Source organism: Antennarius striatus, chromosome 2, assembly GCF_040054535.1.
Source record: "Antennarius striatus isolate MH-2024 chromosome 2, ASM4005453v1, whole genome shotgun sequence".
Taxonomy (NCBI): domain Eukaryota; kingdom Metazoa; phylum Chordata; class Actinopteri; order Lophiiformes; family Antennariidae; genus Antennarius; species Antennarius striatus.
In genome coordinates this window covers 28948109-28967631 of record NC_090777.1, presented here as the reverse complement: position 1 = coordinate 28967631, position 19523 = coordinate 28948109, and the positions used below count along the sequence as shown (strand labels likewise).

Below are 19523 nucleotides of genomic sequence, written 5' to 3'. Positions count from 1 at the left end.
TACTACTTTGAATAAAAAAACAAACAAAAAACGAACAAACACAAAACTACAAGGACTCATTATTTGGCAGGAAGTGAGCCTCCGGGCCACAGGCCTCGAGTTGCAACAAGAAATAGCGGAGACGCATGCGCAGTCGGAGGCGCCTAATTTAGCAAGACGTTCACAGGTAGATGCCTAGCAACGATCTGATCTCGCTAACAGCGATTTCGACATACCGGAAGTGGAACGAAGGGCTGCGATAAAACGTTTCCGTCTAGCGGATGCAGCACCAGCGTGGCGGAAGTGTTCAGGAACACCTGCTTGAAAACCCGCAGCTGTCTGATTGGTCTGTCTGCACAAAGTTCACTGTGATTGGTCGACGTGTTCAACACGTGCTTGACGTGGCGACACGACAGGAGGGGGACGAGCGACTCTCAGGTGACGGTCACCGGCATCAAGTCTGAAAGTCTTAGACGGAGCGACATGCAGAGGCAAGCTGCTAAGTTTATTAATGGAGAATATGACAAAGTTATGGTTGATCAACACAATGATGAAATAATCCATTAATCTAAATAATTGATTTATCACTACAATCTTTAATGAAGGTGAACTTCCGCGGTAAACTGTGTTCTCAAAAATCGCAAATTATTGGTGTTTACCATTTTACTTCGAAAATCTGGGCCGGAAATACGAAACGTCGATTGAAGCCTGTCAGAGCTGATCGATCAAGAACTGTGTGTAGACTCTCTAACCAGGGCAGGAGACAGGCAAATATTTTCGAAGCTATTTGAATCCTGTTCTCTGTAGGTAAGACAAGCAGCCGCATCGAGTTCTTAGAGTTCACCTCTAAGTGGAAAATATAGACATTTATTTTCGTGTTTAATTGATGAACCAACATGATCAATAGATTTGAGGACACCTGTGGTTGCTCAGCGTAGTAGATGACTGCTTGTGTGAAATGAGTAGGAGCTATCTATATAAGTAGGTGGATGTTGTCTCCCACCTGTTCACCAATGCAGTACTGTTGGAATGGAATATTCCCAGATTAGAAATTTGCAGACCAATGCCTTTGTGAACTTCAGTAATTAAAAAAAATTTTTTTTAAATTTTTTTATTTTTACCAATTTGGGTGACATTTTATCAATGAAAATATTCACAACTTCATTCTAATGCACTGTAGTGACAAATCCAGGTCATCCCCCCCAGGTGTCTTTGTAGTCTAATGCAGTAAACAGTTTGGACTAATCTATGTAGAATGTGTCTGTATTATTTGTACTTAACATGTCTGTGATGTAGAGAGTGAGAAATGACCCAAGTGTGTATCTTCAACTCAGCCAAGACATTTGAGGTTATTCTGGGAGAATATTAAAGAAATGCTTCAGCAAACATCACTTTAAAAAGGATTACTCATCTGAATCTGTCCACGGAACTCTATCTGTCTTTTCAGATGATCAACATGGCTTCATGGATCATTCATCTGACTATGGTGCTCTCTGTCTTCATCAGAAGCTGCCAGGGGAAAAGGGATGAGATATTGTACTGTTCTGGTAAGTCAACAGCAAAGAATCAACGGATGACTGAAACTAATTATTTTAGTACTTGGAATCCAGCGGGTTAGCTGTACACAACAACAACAAAATGTATTGAAAGGGAAAAAATTATTCAAAGATATGTAACGTCCATTTGTTCCTGGGATCTGTTGGAGCCACTCTCCCAGTTTGGAAATGAATGAGGGCCCCGTCTTCCATGGAGACCTTCCACATGTGTTCTTTAATCCCTTGTTTCTTCTCAATCTTTTTTGTATTTAAAAAAATATACTTGTAATACGACAGTGTCACGTCGGCATCATACAATATCTACAGCCATGTGTATAATGCAACCTATTTTTATTTTAATGGCTTCAGCAAATTCTTGGAGTTGTTTTCTTTTTGTTTTGTAGTTTATATGAAATGCTTTTATTATGAAGGAGTGGCTAAGTAGATCATGTGTGAGTATGGGCTTGATGAGTCACACCTCATAATCTGTGTGATTTATTTATAGTTTCCACACCTTTTTCATGTAGAAGTGAAGTGGTGGGATGAGAGATGTGAAATGTATTTCCAGCAGTAGGTGCATTTTAATGAAACTACCACCAGGTGGCGTCCATAACAATGAATAGGAGTTACATGATGTACTGTATTGGGTCTCTTAACATTTTTTGTCCACTGAGGGCTGACTTTACATGTTGAGAACATCCATACCTGTCTTTCCCAGCATGTAAGGCGATTGTGGATGAGCTGAACTACTCTATCAGTCAGGTGGATCCAAAGAAAACCATCAACATTGGAAGTTTCAGACTCAATCCCGATGGAACTCTCAAGGACAAAAAGGTGAAGACATTTTTGCTTGACCACCATGTGTCATCTACTGCTGATTTCCCAAATTTTGAGTTAATGATGAGCCACCAGTTGTTTATGGTTCAGAACACATGCTAAAATCAAAGTGAAAACCAAAAAAGAAGAATGTATTCGGCTTCAAATACTAAACATTGACAAGAGAAACATGTAGAAACCAAAATGACATCTGATGTAGTGAATTCTAGTTTTATCCTCTCTGCTAGGGATTTTTAATTAGCACCACATTTGGAATGGAAAAACATCGGCAGCGAGTCGCCTCAGTTCCTAGGGAAACAAGGACATTTACTTTGCATGGGTGTTGTTGCTACCCAAAACATTATTTTAATTTCCTCAGTTTATTGCATATTTGAAGTCATTTGTGTTTCCTCCAGCGAGTCACTAATAATTGACTGTTCTCCTTCGATTCAGATTCAGTGCATTTCTTCTGTTTGGTGTAAACAGCTCTTGTCTTCATGTTTTTTCCGTGTTGTCAGGTACCCTTTGCCCGCTCAGAGACTCACCTCAGTGAGCTCCTGGATGGCGTCTGCAGCAGCATGACTGACTACGCCCTCCATGTGGATCCAGACACCCAGATTAGACAGTATATGAGGTTTGCTCCCAGGACAGGCCAGAATACTGGGGACTTCCCTGACTTTAAAAACTTCCAGTTTGATGGACCTGAAGCATCCAACACGCTGAAATTTGCAGTGAGTAGAGAAGTACATAATTGAACTGAACACACTGTGTTTGTGCTAGAATAGTTCCTTATGTGTATATTAGAGTCATTAATATAAGATCAATGTGTCCTAAAGCACATAAATACTCACTGCTTACTATTTTCATGATTTATGATTGAAGCCAATGTGAATAGTGTGCGTGGAAACCAGTGTTATGTTAACTTAATGATTCAGTCAGACTCACAAGTGTGACACATTTTTTATTCCAGCAGCACAAACGTACAAAGTTTGAGTTTGGCATCAAATCAATCCCCTCAGACATTTATATTGATATATTGGGGTGTAATGAGCAAACTCCTTGAACTCCCAACTGGAATCTACAGGTGCATGCTGGGTAGTAGTGGAGGGGCTGTGAGGGAGGGATTGGATTTTGTTTGAACCTTTAAAAACCAAACTATGAGGGGTTATTGATAATTGAGAAAGACCAGGCATATTATGAATATAATATTTGAACTAGATGCACACACACATGGACGCACGCACACACATACACACACACACACACACACACACACACACACACACACACACACACACACACACACACACACTATGTCTGTGTATTTCAGTGTGAGACTGTGGTGGAGGAGCTGGAGGACGACATCATCTCTCTGTTCAGCCGGGAAACAGAAGATGTTCAACTGGAGTTGTGCAACAGAATTTCAGGTATCACATGTTCATCTGCTAAAGATATGAAACACATTATTTTAATAGTTAGAGCGAAGATCTCTCGTCTGACACCACAGCTGTGTTTGTGATAGAAAACAGTTTAGTCAGCGGCTTTTTTACTAGTTTATGAAAAGGAAAGTATTGTGAATGAATGATTAACCTCAACATATGTGCTCTTACTTTGTCCTTCTGTTTCTGGTTCCAGACTACTGCAAAGATGGCCGCCATTCTAATGAGGAGTTATAGGGTTTCATGTTCTCAGTGGGTAAAGGCGGAACCGGCAAACATGAGAGATCACACAGAGGCCTTTAATAAAACTAGTTTTTAGCCCTTCAGAAATAAAACAAAAAACAAATCATGAGAAACAAACCAGAGTGTAGTTCTTCTAAGATCAGACCTGCAAACTGAGAAGCCTGATAAAAAATTAATTTCATTGAATGTCTGTCATTTAGACCTGGAGAAGAAACTACACAGTGGTCCATGTGTAAATGTGTTATTCCAGCACACACAGTCTACTTCAACTGTCTGTTGAGCTTTCTCTCACTTCGGCCACTTTAAAGTCAGTATTTTTTTATTTCCTCTTCATTTTCTACAGTTGAACCAGACTTCAAATGGGCAAATGCTTTCTTCATAAACTAGTAGGTGGATAAACTGGCGGGTTATGATTGGTCTAAACAGCAGTGAAACACATCATACATGTCTCACAATGAGCTCATTCATTTACAAATCTAACAACAGATCTGAATCAGGAGGTAACCCTGTCAAACACATTGAACTACATTAAATGAATAACAAAGAGTGTTAATAAAAGGAAATGGTTATTTTTAAAGGTTTAATGATTTTTTTTCATATTAATCAGTCATTTGATGTTTATTGTAAAAAGAAATATGTAATAATGTGGCAGTATATAACATTTACATTTGTTTTTCTATAGTTTAGCATTGTTTATAGTACTTTTGAACAGAATTAGTTTATTGTAAACATAAATCAAATGCAGATTCATTCCATTCTGGGATTACAATAAAAAGAAACAAAACAAAACAAAAACCCATGTCTAAAGTATTCAGTTCCATTACTCTGGGAATGTAGTCCTTCATCTCTCTTGTATTTGGTCATGCATATTCATCAGTGTCACATCTGGTGTCTTCTCTGGCCATCCATCCATCCATCCACCCACCCACCTACCCATCCATCCCTCCCTCCCCTCAACCACTGGCAGAGGCTACAGTCTGAACAGTGATGTTCAGACCTCCCTCTCCCCAGATACCTCCTCTACCTCTTCCAGGCGGATCCTGAGTTTTTCCCAGGCCAGCTGAGAGACATAGTCCCTCCAGATTGTCCTGGGTCTTTCCCAAGGCCTCCTTCTGGTAGGACATGCCCGGAACCCCTCCCCAGGAGTCGTCCAGGAGGCATCCAAAACCACGTCAGTTGGCTCTGCTCATACGGAGGAGCTCTACTCCAAGTTCATCCCTGGTGACTGAGCTCCTGACCCAATCTCTAAGAGTGCACCCATGCAGATTTTGATCAAAAGTGGCATTCAAAGGATAATTCACAAATTTGAATTTTGCGGCCATTTTCCTTGGTTTTAGTGAAGTTTGATGTTGAGTAGAGTTGAAGATGTATTTATTCTGTGAACCTGACAGTTGAAGAGAGAAGGTCTTGTGACCAAGCCATCTCCTGGGCCACACAAAAAGTGTGACTACTGATGACTAACTTCCTTAAAATCATTAATGTTAAAAAATACAGTTTGTTACATTTTACTTGTATACATGTTTTGCAAATATGTATGCATGCAGCAAGTAATTTCTTACTGATGCTATTTAAACCATTAGCGTATTTGCTGGATTTTTTTCTCGGTAACAGCTATAATTTTGTATAACCAATGAAAACCCACTACTGTATTTGATAGTGAACAGTTTTTGCCGCAGGTACATTTTCTGTTTAATTAATGTGTATTTGTACCTAATCAATTTTTGAACGTTTGCTAACTTTTGTTAACTGTGTATTATCTTGCTGCAAAAATAAATAATAAATTATACTGTGTATGTATATATATATATACTGTACAGTATCTATATATATAGATACTGTACAGTATATGCTCATTCATTGTATGACCAGTGTTGGGTCGTTTACGTGACGTCATTTAAAGTGGACTGTCGCTTGTGACGTGACGTAGAGAACGTGTTCGCCATAATGATAATAAACCGTGAACACAAAGCTGCAATAAAGCAATATTAAGCCTCGGCTGTGATATAGTAATAGTTACGTCGTCATTCACAGTGGAGTAATTAAGCCCGGGGCATTATCGGTGGATACCAGTCTGGTAGAATCCGGTAAAAAAAAATCAAAAACAGGCAGAGGAGCAGCGAAACAACGAGGTAAAGTTAGCATGTCTGCTATCAGGCTTCCCTGTAATGCTGCTGGCTAACGCTACAGAGCTAGGCTACCTGTACGGGCAGGTGTGTTGGCTCGGAAAGGAGTAAAAGTTAAAGCAGTCCGCCTTCCATGCCAGGAATACTCATGTTTAACTTAAATTAGTAGAACTGAAATACAAATACCGAACATTTAAGGGTGTCGCTAGCGAGATAAGTAGTTTTAGCTTCCTCACTTAGCCATATTTTAGCTAGCATTAGCCAAATATTACAATAGTGATTTGACGTTTGCTTTATGGAATATCTGTAAAGACTGAATGCATGAAAGCACATGGAGGTCAGGGAGATTTGTGTACTTAACCCGACTGAATAATTTCTCAGATGTCGGAATAAAGTTTATATGGCAACTTAAAAAGTTCGAGTCCCGTGTGTGACAGTTGTCCTGCGTGGAAAGCAGCTGCGGACTGTAAACAACTGCGTGACGCTGAAGAAGCTACTGAGCTAATTAACGAACAAAAAATACTTTTGTAATTTAATATGTTTATGTATTCATATTTATGTTGTGTTGTCCCGTTTCTTTGGGTTTGTTGAATTGGAATTTAATGAACTACAGAACATAACTTACGACCCCTGGGGGTATTAAGGTAAACACGAACCACTCTGATTACGTAAATGCAAATTTACTATAGCAGTTGATGGTGTATAAAAATATAAATTTGTATTTTGTTACGTGTTAACTTTATATTTTGACTCTTTAGTTAATCTTAATAGAAACAGACACACAAGAACAACAACACTAAAATCATAAGCATCGTTTCTCAGGTGACATAATCAGAGTAAACATCATATCATGCAGACAGTTGTCAGCCCCCCAGTCAGCATCGATTAGATAAAGGTATCTTGATAAAGGTATCAGGTATCTTGCTGTGTGGCCCACTTTTTCTGTCAGAAGTTCCTGGGGGGATGATCATTGTGTTGAACGCTGTCAACCAACCCCACAGGTTTTCAGTGGGATTCAGGTCTGGGGCCCAGGTTCAGGTAACGAAAGGCTTCATGTAGACTGCTTTGCCAAATGAATATTTCACAACTCCATAGGTAACTTAGTGTTGGACAAAAATGTGAAGTTGACTGTTCACAAGTGTTTCTGCTCCCAAGACTGATTTGAACACAAAATAGGTTTGATTCCCCATATTTATTGATCTTCTTGGAAATGAAAAATATGACAGTTATTAAACTAAAAGAATAACAGTGTTGCATTTGTAACTCTTAATATTCCTCTTCCACATTTTACCTGGAAAATTTTCATGTTAATTTAGCTATGAATGCTGGCCTGATGTGCTGCCCCACCTCCAGCATTCCAGTAGCATGATCCCAGGCATGTTTCCCCATGACTGAATATTCCGTTGTCCCTCTAATTCTCATACCTTTTGTACAGTGGTGAAGCAGTGAATTGGGATTAGTTGGATAAAAGCATCACGCCTTTTTCTCTTAGACCTGTGCTTTAAAAATGCGAGATAATGTTTGCTAACTTTTTAAATTCCTTGAGTGTACGTGGATGAAATCAATCAAATCATAATAAGCTCATGTCATCCTCACAGGCTGCGCTATGGCGTCTGCATCTGCCAGTGTGGATTCCAAGGCAGAGCTGACTGCTCTTCTTGAACAGTGGGAGAGAGAGCAACAAGGCAGCACACAGGAGCTGGTTAACACCCTCACCAAGTCAGCGGCTCTGCTTCATGTTTATTTAAAGTCTTGATTATAAGTTAGTTCCACGTGCTGTGTTTTAAATGAGTTATAGTCTTAAGATTCTGTGTTGATGTGTTGAAACTTAGAATTTCTGACCTGGTTGAGAAAGAGACTGAGGAGTACCACAAAGCAGACCCAGATCCTTTTGATGATCGGCACCCTGGTAGGAGAAAATAAACACAATGGTGAAATCACTGGATAATGTAAGCAAAGTTCATGTTTTTGACACTGTCCCCTCGGCCTGTAGGGAGAGCTGATCCAGAATGTGTGCTTGGACACCTGCTCAAGATCTTGTTCAAGAATGATGACTTTATGAATACGGTAAGAATGAAAGGACTGAAATTTTGAGAATTTCCTGCAAAATAACCTTTTTAATCGTCTGAATGAGAAGATAATTTGCTTTTCTTCTCTTTGTAGCTGGTGAATAGCTATGTGATGACAAGCAGGGAATTCTCCCTCAATACTGCCGCTTGTCGCCTTCTTCAGAACATCATGCCTGGATTGGAGACGGCAGTAGTCTTTCAGGAAAAGGTAGACCGTTGAGAACAGGATATGCTTAAGACAGCTTTAGGTTTCTCTGTTTTCACACAATATTTTAATTATCTTAGCTGTTATTACTCTATTTATTGTTCTTGAAGTTTTACATGAGAGTGAGAGTGTAAAAAAAAGATAACCAGCTGTGTGGGAAAGAAACCTGCTGGCTTTTGGCGAGAAAGGTCCTGTGTGATGTAACTCAGGCTGAGTTTGGCCTTCAAACAGTTGCATATGCCACTGAGGCAATCGTGAATAACAACTGTGACTGTATAACCAAAGACAACATTAGTTGTTCAAGTAAGTTGTGTTTGTGGAGTTATTGTGCAACTCGCACGCTGCTCAGGCTTTAACCAGAAACAGTAGATATGAGGATAAAAATATATCATGACTCGTTCTTTTGAAATATAGTTTTTGGGTTAAGAGTCTCTTCATATTCTTGCTTCTATTCATTTGAATGTGTTTCTTCTGCTCAGGAGGGAATCGTTGAAAGGCTTTTTAAATGGGCGCAGGAGGCTGAGCAACCCCTCAGAATCTACGCCACAGGTCTGTTGGCTGGTGCTATGGAGAACCAGGACATTGCAGCCAATTACAGGGAGGAGAACTCCGTTTTGGTCAGTAGGGTATTTAAATAGGTGTTACCTCAATCAGCTTCAGAGAAACTGGTCATGATCAGTAATTGGTCAGATGTAGCAACTTTCCTGTTTCATGCTTTGCCTTATCAGGTGCCTTTAATGCTGCACCGGTTGCGTGAGCTTCAGGACAAGGATGCTGAGAACAAAAGGGACATTAAACGTCCCAGCCCGAGGAAGACTCTGAGTGAGCCTCTGTTGCCTTTGGATGAAGAGGCTGTTGATGGAGATTTTGAAGAGAAGCCCTTCACTCTGGGCAGAAACGGAAGTGACAAGGAAGCGACTGGGCCGGAAGAGGGTGGCGAACTTCCTCTTTCAACCATTGAGACTGAAAACGAGCTTTCATTCAGTCTCAACTCGCCTCATAAGACCAGTTGCCACCCCGGCTCTGGGGTGAAAACCATGATGAAACCAATGGTCGCCCCGAGTTCTCTGACACACCAAAGCATGTCTGATGGGAGCAGTTACCTTAGAAGGAGGATGGAGCGAGAAAACAGCAGAATGTCCAAACACAAGCTGACGTTCTCTTTGCCAGATCCAGAGAGGAACTTCAGCGAGCTTTCTAACAGCAGCTGGTCTGAGATGAGCCCCTGGGTGATCGGCAATAACTATCATCTGTACCCTCTGACTCCAGAGATTGAGCAGAGGCTCATACTGCAGTATCTGACACCTTTGGGAGAGTATCAGGAGGTGTGTACACCCTAGACATAATATAAAAGAATGTCCAGTAGATGTCAGTCTTTCTTGGTATTTATTAAACACGGTATTCATTTCTCATGCCATGAAAGAATTTGTTTAAGGGGCTAGCGGGCAGTAAAGCAGGCTGTTAAAACATACCTTTTTTAATGGTTATTCCCCCTCCTAGCTACTGGCAGTGTTCATGCAGATGGGTGCTCGTGAACTGCTCATGCATTATATGGATCTAAAGCAGACCAATGATGTGCAGCTCACCTTTGAGGCCCTCAAGGTAAACACTTGTCGTCCATACGTATCACTGTGTTTCTCCCCAAACACCAGTTTCTGGAGTTTTGTCCTAAAACGTTTTATTTCTCACTTTTCTTAGTACCTGGCTTCTTTGCTTTTGCACAAAAAGTTTGCTGCGGAGTTTGTGGCTCATGGAGGAGTTCAGAAGTTGCTTGAAATCCCCCGGCCATCTATGGCTGCTACAGGAGTCTCTCTTTGCCTTTACTATCTTGCTTACAACCAGGATGCCATGGAAAGGGTAAAAAATATATTGTTGTAAATCTGGCCCTGAAATGTTTTTGGCTGCTTCATGTCTGTATTTGAAGAGGGATTTATTCATATGAAGTACTCTTGAGTGTGATTAATGTATATTATGTCAGTATGCTTAGGAATTTTGATGATGGTAAAATTGCAAACAAAGTTGCCTTTTACTGCACTTGCAAAAAACAACTTTAAATTTAATTAGGTAATTTTTTCCATCAGGTAATCATTTTCACATCAATAAATCCTCATCCTAATGTGATTATTGTGTGTTAAAGTTGTTCTCTAAATGCGACCTAGTCCAAGTGAACATTTGTAGTAACTGCTGTGTCTTTTCCTTTGCAGGTGTGTATGCTACCCCACTCCATTCTGTCTGACGTGGTTGGCTACACGCTATGGCTGCTGGAATGCTCACATGCTTCTGGCTGCTGTCACGCTACCATGTTCTTTTCTATTTCCTTTTCGTTCCGCGCCGTGCTGGAGCTTTTCGACAGGCAGGACGGCCTCCGACGCCTTGTCAATCTGGTAAGACTAAGCTATGTTTAGTTATCTTAAAAATTCCAACTCTTGCATGGAGTTAATAAATTGAGCAGTCACAAAAAGTCACAATATATAACATAAGAGGAACTGGTTATCCACTAATGTGCGATTCAAACTTCCCGTTGTCAGATTAGCACACTGGAGATCCTCAATCCGGAGGACCAGGGAGCATTGCTGAGTGATGATGAGATTTTCTCCAGCAGGCAGACAGCCAAGCACACTTGCATGGCGCTGCGTAGGTACTTTGAGGCCCATCTGGCAATCAAGGTGGAGCAGGTGAAGCAGTCCCTGCAGCGCACAGAGGGGGGTGCTCCCATTCATTCCCAGCCCTACTACAAGGTACTGACAGGACATGAGGATGTGTGAGATTTACTCATTTTTAAACCAATTAAACGGATATAATGATGAGGGTTCCTGTTGTGCTCACGTGTTCTGGTCTCATTCCTCAGGCAGTTAGTTACAGCCGTGAGCAGGTGGTGGAAATGATGGAGTTTCTGATTGAGTACGGTCCGCCACGACTGTACTGGGAACCAGCAGAGGTCTTTCACAAGCTGTCTTGTGTTCAACTCCTCCTGCAGCTCATTTCTATAGCTTGTGACTGGAGAACGTACTACGGAAGGTGTGGAACCAACCGACCGACTCACTGTTTTTTCTTTTTTGACGATGTGTTTGACCAGAATGTACAACAGCTCCCACCTCCTGTTATTAATTGTGCGGCTGTGGTTATTTTATTTCCCTTTAGGAGCGATACAGTGCGTTATGCCCTTGACATCTTGAGTATCCTCACAGTTGTTCCAAAGACCCAGATGCTGCTGTCTGAGGCTGTTGCTGTGCTTGATGAAGGAGGATCATCTGTTTCAACTCTTGGTTGGTTTTCTCAGTGATACTAAGATCTATTTATTACGCATTAGTTGTAAGCGTTACCGGGCAGTCTAGAATATATTTACACCGAAGGGGTTTGTATTCATGTTTAACAACAGCGGAAGACGTTTTGTGTAGAAAGAATAGCCACAAATCCAAATCAGCAAGTCCACTGAACGCAGGCTTAGTTGGTCTTGTAAATGGAGTGCAATCATTTGAAAATAACTCTCCACTGAATATAATCACATGTTTTGCATTTTCATTTTTGTTTATTTCATGAAGCCCCTGCCCGGCCCTGCTGAGAGATGGCACAACTCCAAGAGTTATATTCAAATGTTTTTCATTTTGTTTTTTTCCTCTCCCTCTCAGGAATGAGTATAGTGCTGGCGGTGGCGGAGGGAGAAGTGTTTGTAAATGATGCTGAGATTCAAAAGTCAGCCCTGCAGGTTGTCATCAACTGTGTGTGTGCTCCAGACAAACGCATGTCCAGCATTGGCAAGTTCATTGCAGGCACCCCCCGCCGACGCCTGCCACAGCAGACCAAAGCCAGCGAGAGCGTGCTCATCAAGATGTGGAACGTGGTGCAGTCCAACAATGGCATCAAGGTGGGGTTCAGTTATGTTAGTCTGCAAAGCTTTGTGGTCTGTCAGCCTTAGGCTACATGTTTAACCCAGTGTTGGGTTAAAGATGTGGTGCGGACTGAAATTACAAGATATTTGTGAATTGTGGCAGATGGCAAATTAAACAGCTTTATTTTTGCTGTCCCTTTATCTGGGGAATAGAGAAGCACTTTTTAGAGCCTCACATTCTGCCAGACACACACTTCCTCCATCCACCAAAGGCTGTGATTTGTGGCTGCGAAGGATACCTTGACAGCAGGAGCACCTGGCCATTCATTTGGGACACTAAAATGATTATATGTTAATTCACATGCTCCAAGAAAACGTTTTTGGCATCCATTGAGATAAACGTTCCATGCAAAACAGAAGAATGTCATTTTTTCATGCTGAGAAGTTCCAACTACTTAAAATCATGTTTGAAAAAGATGAAACAATCATGTAATGACATTTTTTGGTCTATTATCTTTTATTTTTAAATGATGAAGTTGATCACCTATAGCTTTTGTGAAAAAATGCTGAGTTGAAGTGAGCAAAGATGAATGATTTATTTTTTATCATTATTATTATAATATATTTTTATCATATTTTTATTATACTGTATTTTAAGTTTTATTTTTACACTTTTAACTGCATTTTGACTGAAGTAATTTTTGACTCCTTGCTTTCAGTTTTACCAGCCAGTATTTTGAACTGGTATCCCCTTTTTGTCCTGTAGGTGTTGTTGTCCCTCCTGACGGTGAAAATGCCCATCACTGACGCAGATCAGATCCGAGCTCTGGCCTGTAAGGCTCTGGTCGGTCTGTCTCGCTCCAGCTCCGTCAGGCAGATCATCAGCAAGCTGCCTTTGTTCAGCAGCGGACACATCCAGCAGCTGATGAAGGAGCCGGTGCTCCAGGACAAACGCAGCGAACATGTCAAGTTCTGTAAGTTTGCGGCCGAGCTGATAGAAAGGATTTCTGGGAAACCGCTGCTCATCGGTACGGACGTGTCTCTGGCTTGGCTGCAGAGGGCCAGTGTGGTCGCCCAATCCAGGATCTCCTTCCCTGAGAAGGAGCTCCTGCTTCTTATTAGGAATCACCTGGTGGCCAAAGGCCTTCACGATACAGCTAACACGCTAACCAAAGAGGCGGAGCTCCCAATGGCGTGTGTGTCTCATTCTTCTCATTCACCGTCTTCGTTCCCTACCGTCGCTCCTCCCCTACCTGCCCCCGCTGTTGCAACGTTACCCCGCACCCCGCGGTTGGCCAACGGCGTGGGGTCACGGCTCGGAAACCTTCAACCTCACTCGTCCAGCCCAGGATCCAGCAACCCACAAACTCGTGCGTCTACAGCACAACCCGTTGGGTCGTCCGTTGCTTTCCCCTCAACGTCCGTCTGTAGCAACGGCTCCCCGCTGATTGGACGAATCGTTTTCTCTCGCGAGCGGCACACGGGGTGCGGCGCCGTGAGCTGCAAGAAACCTCGTATCCTGAGGCAGAAGTCTGATCACGGGGCCTTCAGTCAGACGCCAGCCATGAAGAAGCAGTTCGACAGGCTCCTGCCCTCCCCCCCTGCGTTAGACGGCATCATCACAGAGTACCTGAGGGAACAGCATTCACGCTGCAAAAACCCCGTGGCCACATGCCCACCCTTTTCCCTCTTCACCCCCCATCAATGCCCAGAACCCAAACAGAGACGCCAAGCGCCCATCAATTTCACATCCCGGCACACGCGTAGAGTTATATACCCTAAATACGGAGGGGTTGATGGAGGATGCTTTGACAGGCACCTTATCTTTAGCAGGTAGGTGTCTTTTGTTTGATTCAGGTTTAGTTCTTGGAAAATTAAGTGCAACGACCAGATAACCGTTTCCCTGCGTTTCTCCATTCCCCAGGTTCCGTCCCATCTCTGTGTTCCGGGAGGCCGACGAGGACGAGAGCGGATTCATGTGCTGCGCCTTCTCGGCTCGCGAGCGGTTCCTGATGCTCGGCACGTGCACAGGGCAGCTGAAACTCTACAACGTGTTCACAGGCCAGGAGGAGGCCAGCTACAACTGTCACACGTCTGCCTTCACGCACCTGGAGCCCTCACGGGTCGGTAGAGACGCTGCTAGTGTATAAGATAAGATCCACACTGTTAGATAGCAGAAGCATCAGTATGGACATGGAAAGACCTTCTCTGTGATTGATGATGAGCTCTATGGAATTACGAACATTTTTTCCAGAGTATGGTAATATTATTTATGTTTATATTTCTTAAATTTTTTTGTCCATTTAGGATGGGTCCTTGCTCTTAACGTCAGCCTCATGGAGTTACCCCCTGTCTGCCCTGTGGGGCATGAAGTCTGTGTTTATCATGAAGTAAGTGATGTTTGTGCAAGAGAGAAGCTACACAAAAAAAAAGTGTGAAATTACCATAAAGCGAAGCAGGACACGACTGCTGTCTGCCGTCTCAGACTGTTGATCAACAGTTCTGCTCAGCCAGTCTGTGATCCCCTTCTCTCCATGTATATGGTCTGTTCTGGCCAATGATAAAGCAGCGTTCTGCTGCCAAAAGAAGATGACATGCTGTTGAAGTGCGCAGTCCAACAGCCTGAGGGCTGCAGTCTTCTGTTCATGGGACACGAGCCCTTGGTTTTATTCATCTGCTCAGTTTAATATTTTAAAGTCATTTGAAGTTTTGAATTACCATATCAAGTCGCGCTGGTTTCATGTTTGTGATTGAAATATTTGCTCTCTTTGTCTTCAGGCATTCCTTTCTCGGTGACCATTACGTAGAGTTCAGTAAACTTTCTCAAGATCGAGTTATCGGGACTAAGGAACACATAGCACGAGTACGTATGCTAACGTATCTCCAACATGATAATTACAGGTGATATGAACTGTTTAATATGGAGTGTTCACTCTTCTCTCTCGTGTCAGATTTATGACATCCAAACAGGTCAGGTGACCCTGACTCTCAACAACCCAGACCTGGCCAACAACTACAAGAGGAACTGTGCGACCTTTAACCCGACAGATGACCTGGTCCTGAACGACGGCGTGCTGTGGGACGTGCGCATGGCTCAGGCCATCCACAAGTTTGACAAGTTCAACATGAACATCAGCGGCGTGTTCCATCCCAACGGCCTGGAGGTCATCGTGAACACGGAAATTGTATCCTTGACGCTTTAATATTGTAGCCTGTTCTTGTTGGTGTTTTTTTTAACACACCTATTTACTCTGGAATAAAAGCTCAAACTCATGCCTAGATATTTGGAACTAAAAAATGTTAATAAAGGTACAGTAGTTCTCAAAATATGAACATTATGTATTGATTTTATGTCCTGTTATTGTTTCTGAACAGTCTTAGGGAGTAATACTTTGGTATTCAGAGTAGTAATGACATTTAAATGACCTCAAATGGTGATTATAGATTGGAATTTAATAAATAACAACTTAAGACCAATTCTGCTTATGAACAACCTCTCAGAACCACCTGTGTGCATAAGCTGAGGACTACCTGTAGTTTTGAAGGGATTGTATGTCCAGACATTCACTGAAAACACAATTATGAGCTAAATCAACACAAGAAGTAAAGTTAAGGATTACAAAAGTCTGTAAAATTGTGGACCATGAATATTTGGACATAATTTAATCTTAATTCCTCCTGTGGTTGCTGAGATACGTCTGCTTCACTTGTCCCATTTTCACACCTCAGAGCCATTTCATCGCTTAAAAATGCAACGTATGCAACAATTTCCGGTGAGAAGTCCTTTAAAAGATTTTTGACTGATAAAATAACTGATGAGGAAAATTAAAGCTCAAAATATATTGACATGAGTGGTTAAACACCGGACCTTTAGAATGATTCATTTAGGCCAGGGCAAAAAAGTGTTTCACCTTAATCACAGAAAATATTGAGCTTTTACTTCACTGCTGTATATTTTACCACCCTGAGTTAATTCAAATCATTATGTGATGATACAGAGAGGAAAACAGTGTAATGGTCCTTAAATGGAGTTTCAGTGGGATCTGCGGACCTTCCACCTCCTCCACACAGTTCCTGCTCTGGACCAGTGCAGAATCGTCTTTAACAACAGTGGAACCGTCATCTATGGAGGTAAATCCACAAGTCTCAGAGTTGCAGGCTGGATGCCAAAAGCTCCAAACTAGGCATCGCGCACTGTGGTTGGTACAAGTGTGTGAAAGGTATGTTTGAGTAAAAGCTGGCAATCAGGAAGCAAAGTGAGCATGAGCATATTTGAGGAGAGGTGTGAACAGAGTCTGTGGCGGTGTCGCTCAGAGCCATATGGACCGAGGGCGCCGTGTTGGACCCTTTGCAAGGAGAACCAGCTGGTTCACGCCGCCCCGCAGGAGGAACCGCACACGCCGTCGTGACTCTAGCCATTCAAAGATTACTCAAACCACTCAGGAGCTCAAGTCACGGCTAACCAACTCGCCGTGCACAGGTTCAGTTTACTCTCTCCCACTTGTGGCTTTTTTCCAGCGATGTTACAGGCCGATGATGAAGATGACATGATGGAGATGCAGATGAAGAGTCCTTTTGGTTCATCGTTCAGGACCTTTAATGCCACAGATTACAAGCCAATCGGTAAAGCTTCCTCCTGATCCACTCATGTGGATTATTTGCTCGTTTCTATGGTGTTTCATCATATTATGTAACACCATATTTTCACATGTTTAATTTTTATTTTCCTCCTGTTGTTTTCTGTGTTCTTAGCGACAATCGATGTAAAGAGGAATATATACGACCTTTGCACTGATTCCAAAGACTGCTACCTGGCTGTGATTGAGGTAAATTCTAGTCATGTTGTGATGTTAGGATGCAGTTGTTTTGTAAAACGTTCATAAATATATTAATCTGTTTTTTCGTGCTCCTGCCCTTCCTGCAGAACCAAGACTCTGCAAACACTGACACAGTGTGCAGGCTGTATGAAGTCGGCCGGCAGAGGCTGGCAGAAGAAGAGGAGGATGAGGAGGATCAGGTTACAGCTTTGATCTTTTTTTAGTCATATATCATTGAGAACTGGAGAACTTAAGTGATCATTTGTGTTTGGTTGTTTCACCACAAAATATCTTAAACGTTTTTCCACATATTTTGACACTTTTTGTAGTAATAGTTCATGGAAAAAGTGGGTTCAATTGTTAAGTTGATCTGGAAATGATTTCTGGATCACCTTCTCACTCTTTCCCAACATTTTGACATGGGGCCTCTTTCGACTTGCTGTTTTCTTGACGACAACGTTGGCAGAGATTTAGACTCGAGTTGCTTTTTGTTCTGAGCATCAAACGTCTTCTGGTTCTTACTGACAGAAACTTTAATAATATTTTTTCGTCTTGCATCAGGAGGATGACGATCAGGAAGAAGATGATGACGACGATGAGGATTCGGACGACGACGTCGACACAGATAACCTTATTGCCGAGCTGGACAATGAGAATGGCGGAGAAGATGAGGACGACGAAGAGGAAGATGACGGAAATGACGAGTTCTCTCCCTCTGATGAGGAAGTCGCACGCCTGCTGGAAGACGATGCTGACGCGGGGGATGACGACGACGATGACGACGACGATGATTCTGATAATGACGACATTGATCTGGACGGCGACAACGGTGGGTGGAGCTTCAAGCCTTATTTAGTCAAATTTATTCAGAGTTAGCCAGAAGTTGTTTGGTAGAAGATGATTTATGATTAAAAATGGTCTGAACATGAATTTTAACACTCTTTAATACTCATAGTAGAATCAAATATCTACAAATATACATAAACTGTGTACCCTTTAAAAAAAATAGAGACGGGACCTCAAAAACTTTGATTTTGAGAGACTGATGGAAATGAAAACAGGATGTTTAACGGTGATGTTTGTTGAGGTTTTGTCATTTGAGCAGTAACATTTATGATAAGTACAGACTGTAATGATTGACGCAGTGAGTTCATTTATCACTGGAATGAATGTCAACTAAAGGTCAGGTCTGTGCTTAAAATGTAAGTCGGGAGGCCTTTGAGTGTCGAGGGCGACGCTGCAGCAAACCAAGAAGACGTTTGAGGCATCATGGCGTGACCTGACCGCTCTTTCTCTCTTTTTATCGATCAGATTGAAGTAAAATCCAAAATATGGTTTTATTACCGATTTGAATGACAGATAACAAAAAAGATCTCACAGATTTTGATCCTGGATCCCAGATCTTTCTCCAGCAGGGATCAGCATGAATTAAGTCACTCATAATAAATGACTGCATCAAATCGCTGTCGTGTAAAAACTGGAAACATTGTGATGTGCGGTCTCAGGTAAATCACACTCCAAGTCTGCTGATTAATCCGGTTTGTGTGTTTTAATGCTCGTCTGGTCGTTGTGAATAAATGCTGCTCTTCCCAGCGGAATTTAAAAACTGCTGTCTCGCTTTATTCCAGACGTTCAGAATAACAAAGGAAGTGTGAACTTCGAGAGTGACTTAGGGGACCTAGTGTGCTTTCACATTTTGCCAAAACTGTTTTATTCCTGCCTTTTCAGACAGTTTCTCTCTTCACATTCTGACCTATGCATCACAAGAGCGGTGTATACTGAAGTTTCTAAATCTGTGTTTGTCTGCCGCACACAGACAGTTCCGACAACTCTGACCTTGAGGATGACATCATCCTATCCCTGAATGAGTGAGGAGCCTTTTGGCATTGGGGACTGAAGTACCAGATAACATGTCGAGGCTTCTGCCTGAGAGACATTTGAGTTGCAGAACAGGAGGTAAGAAAAGAGGATGGTATCAGCAGATGAGATGGGAGATAACTTGGAGCCCTGCCAGGTGGAAAAAGTAGGACTCACTGAGTGACAGGACCAAGAAGAAGACGTCTCTCAGAGACGGATGGGAGGAAAAAAATGTGTGTTGACTTACAGGTGGGCAAAAATGATTGTATTTGATATAATTTTATACAACAAGTGGACAAAGCTGCAAGCGTGTAGATGCAGCAGGAAAAAAAAGTTTTATATTTCATATTCACGACTCCTCTTCATTTGATATTGATTCGCTCACTTGATGAGACTCAGTTTGGTCACAAATTAGAGTTTGTTGGGGAAAAAGGCTTCCGTTCCAGAGACTGTGTGTCTGCATTTGTGTAACAAAAGACACACTCTTCTCTCAAGCTTGCATTTTTCCAGACCGCCCCCCCACCCAAAAAAAAAAAAAATCACCAAAAAGTATTAATGTGTTGAGGTAGGCAGCTAATTGAATGCACAAAAACATCGCGGCCACGTTCTGG

General features: G+C 42.1%; 2 protein-coding genes across 3 annotated transcripts; both read left to right on the top strand.

Moving 5' to 3' along the window:
* The first annotated feature begins 259 nt into the window (after positions 1-259).
* Positions 260-5700, top strand: cnpy1 (canopy FGF signaling regulator 1). Of its 2 annotated transcripts, none has more exons than XM_068339360.1 (6): positions 260-470; positions 1427-1526; positions 2233-2348; positions 2849-3061; positions 3661-3757; positions 3966-5700. In XM_068339360.1, the coding sequence occupies exons 2-6, from the start codon at positions 1427-1429 to the stop codon at positions 4004-4006; spliced, it is 567 nt and encodes a 188-aa protein (XP_068195461.1). In that variant the 5' UTR covers positions 260-470; the 3' UTR covers positions 4007-5700. The 2 variants fall into 2 exon arrangements, with proteins under 2 accessions (XP_068195461.1, XP_068195452.1); XM_068339351.1 differs by lacking the exon at positions 260-470 and adding an exon at positions 701-786.
* A 241-nt stretch (positions 5701-5941) lies between these two features.
* On the top strand, positions 5942-19461 carry LOC137611112 (DDB1- and CUL4-associated factor 1-like). Its single transcript, XM_068339140.1, has 25 exons — positions 5942-6141; positions 7734-7854; positions 7968-8044; positions 8129-8202; positions 8299-8412; positions 8889-9026; positions 9138-9734; positions 9910-10011; positions 10108-10266; positions 10614-10793; positions 10938-11147; positions 11258-11427; positions 11551-11675; positions 12039-12274; positions 13005-14071; positions 14163-14361; positions 14546-14628; positions 15017-15101; positions 15190-15423; positions 16276-16369; positions 16757-16861; positions 16991-17064; positions 17163-17255; positions 17617-17884; positions 18872-19461. The coding sequence occupies exons 2-25, from the start codon at positions 7742-7744 to the stop codon at positions 18925-18927; spliced, it is 4653 nt and encodes a 1550-aa protein (XP_068195241.1). The 5' UTR covers positions 5942-6141; positions 7734-7741; the 3' UTR covers positions 18928-19461.
* Positions 19462-19523: the final 62 nt, after the last annotated feature.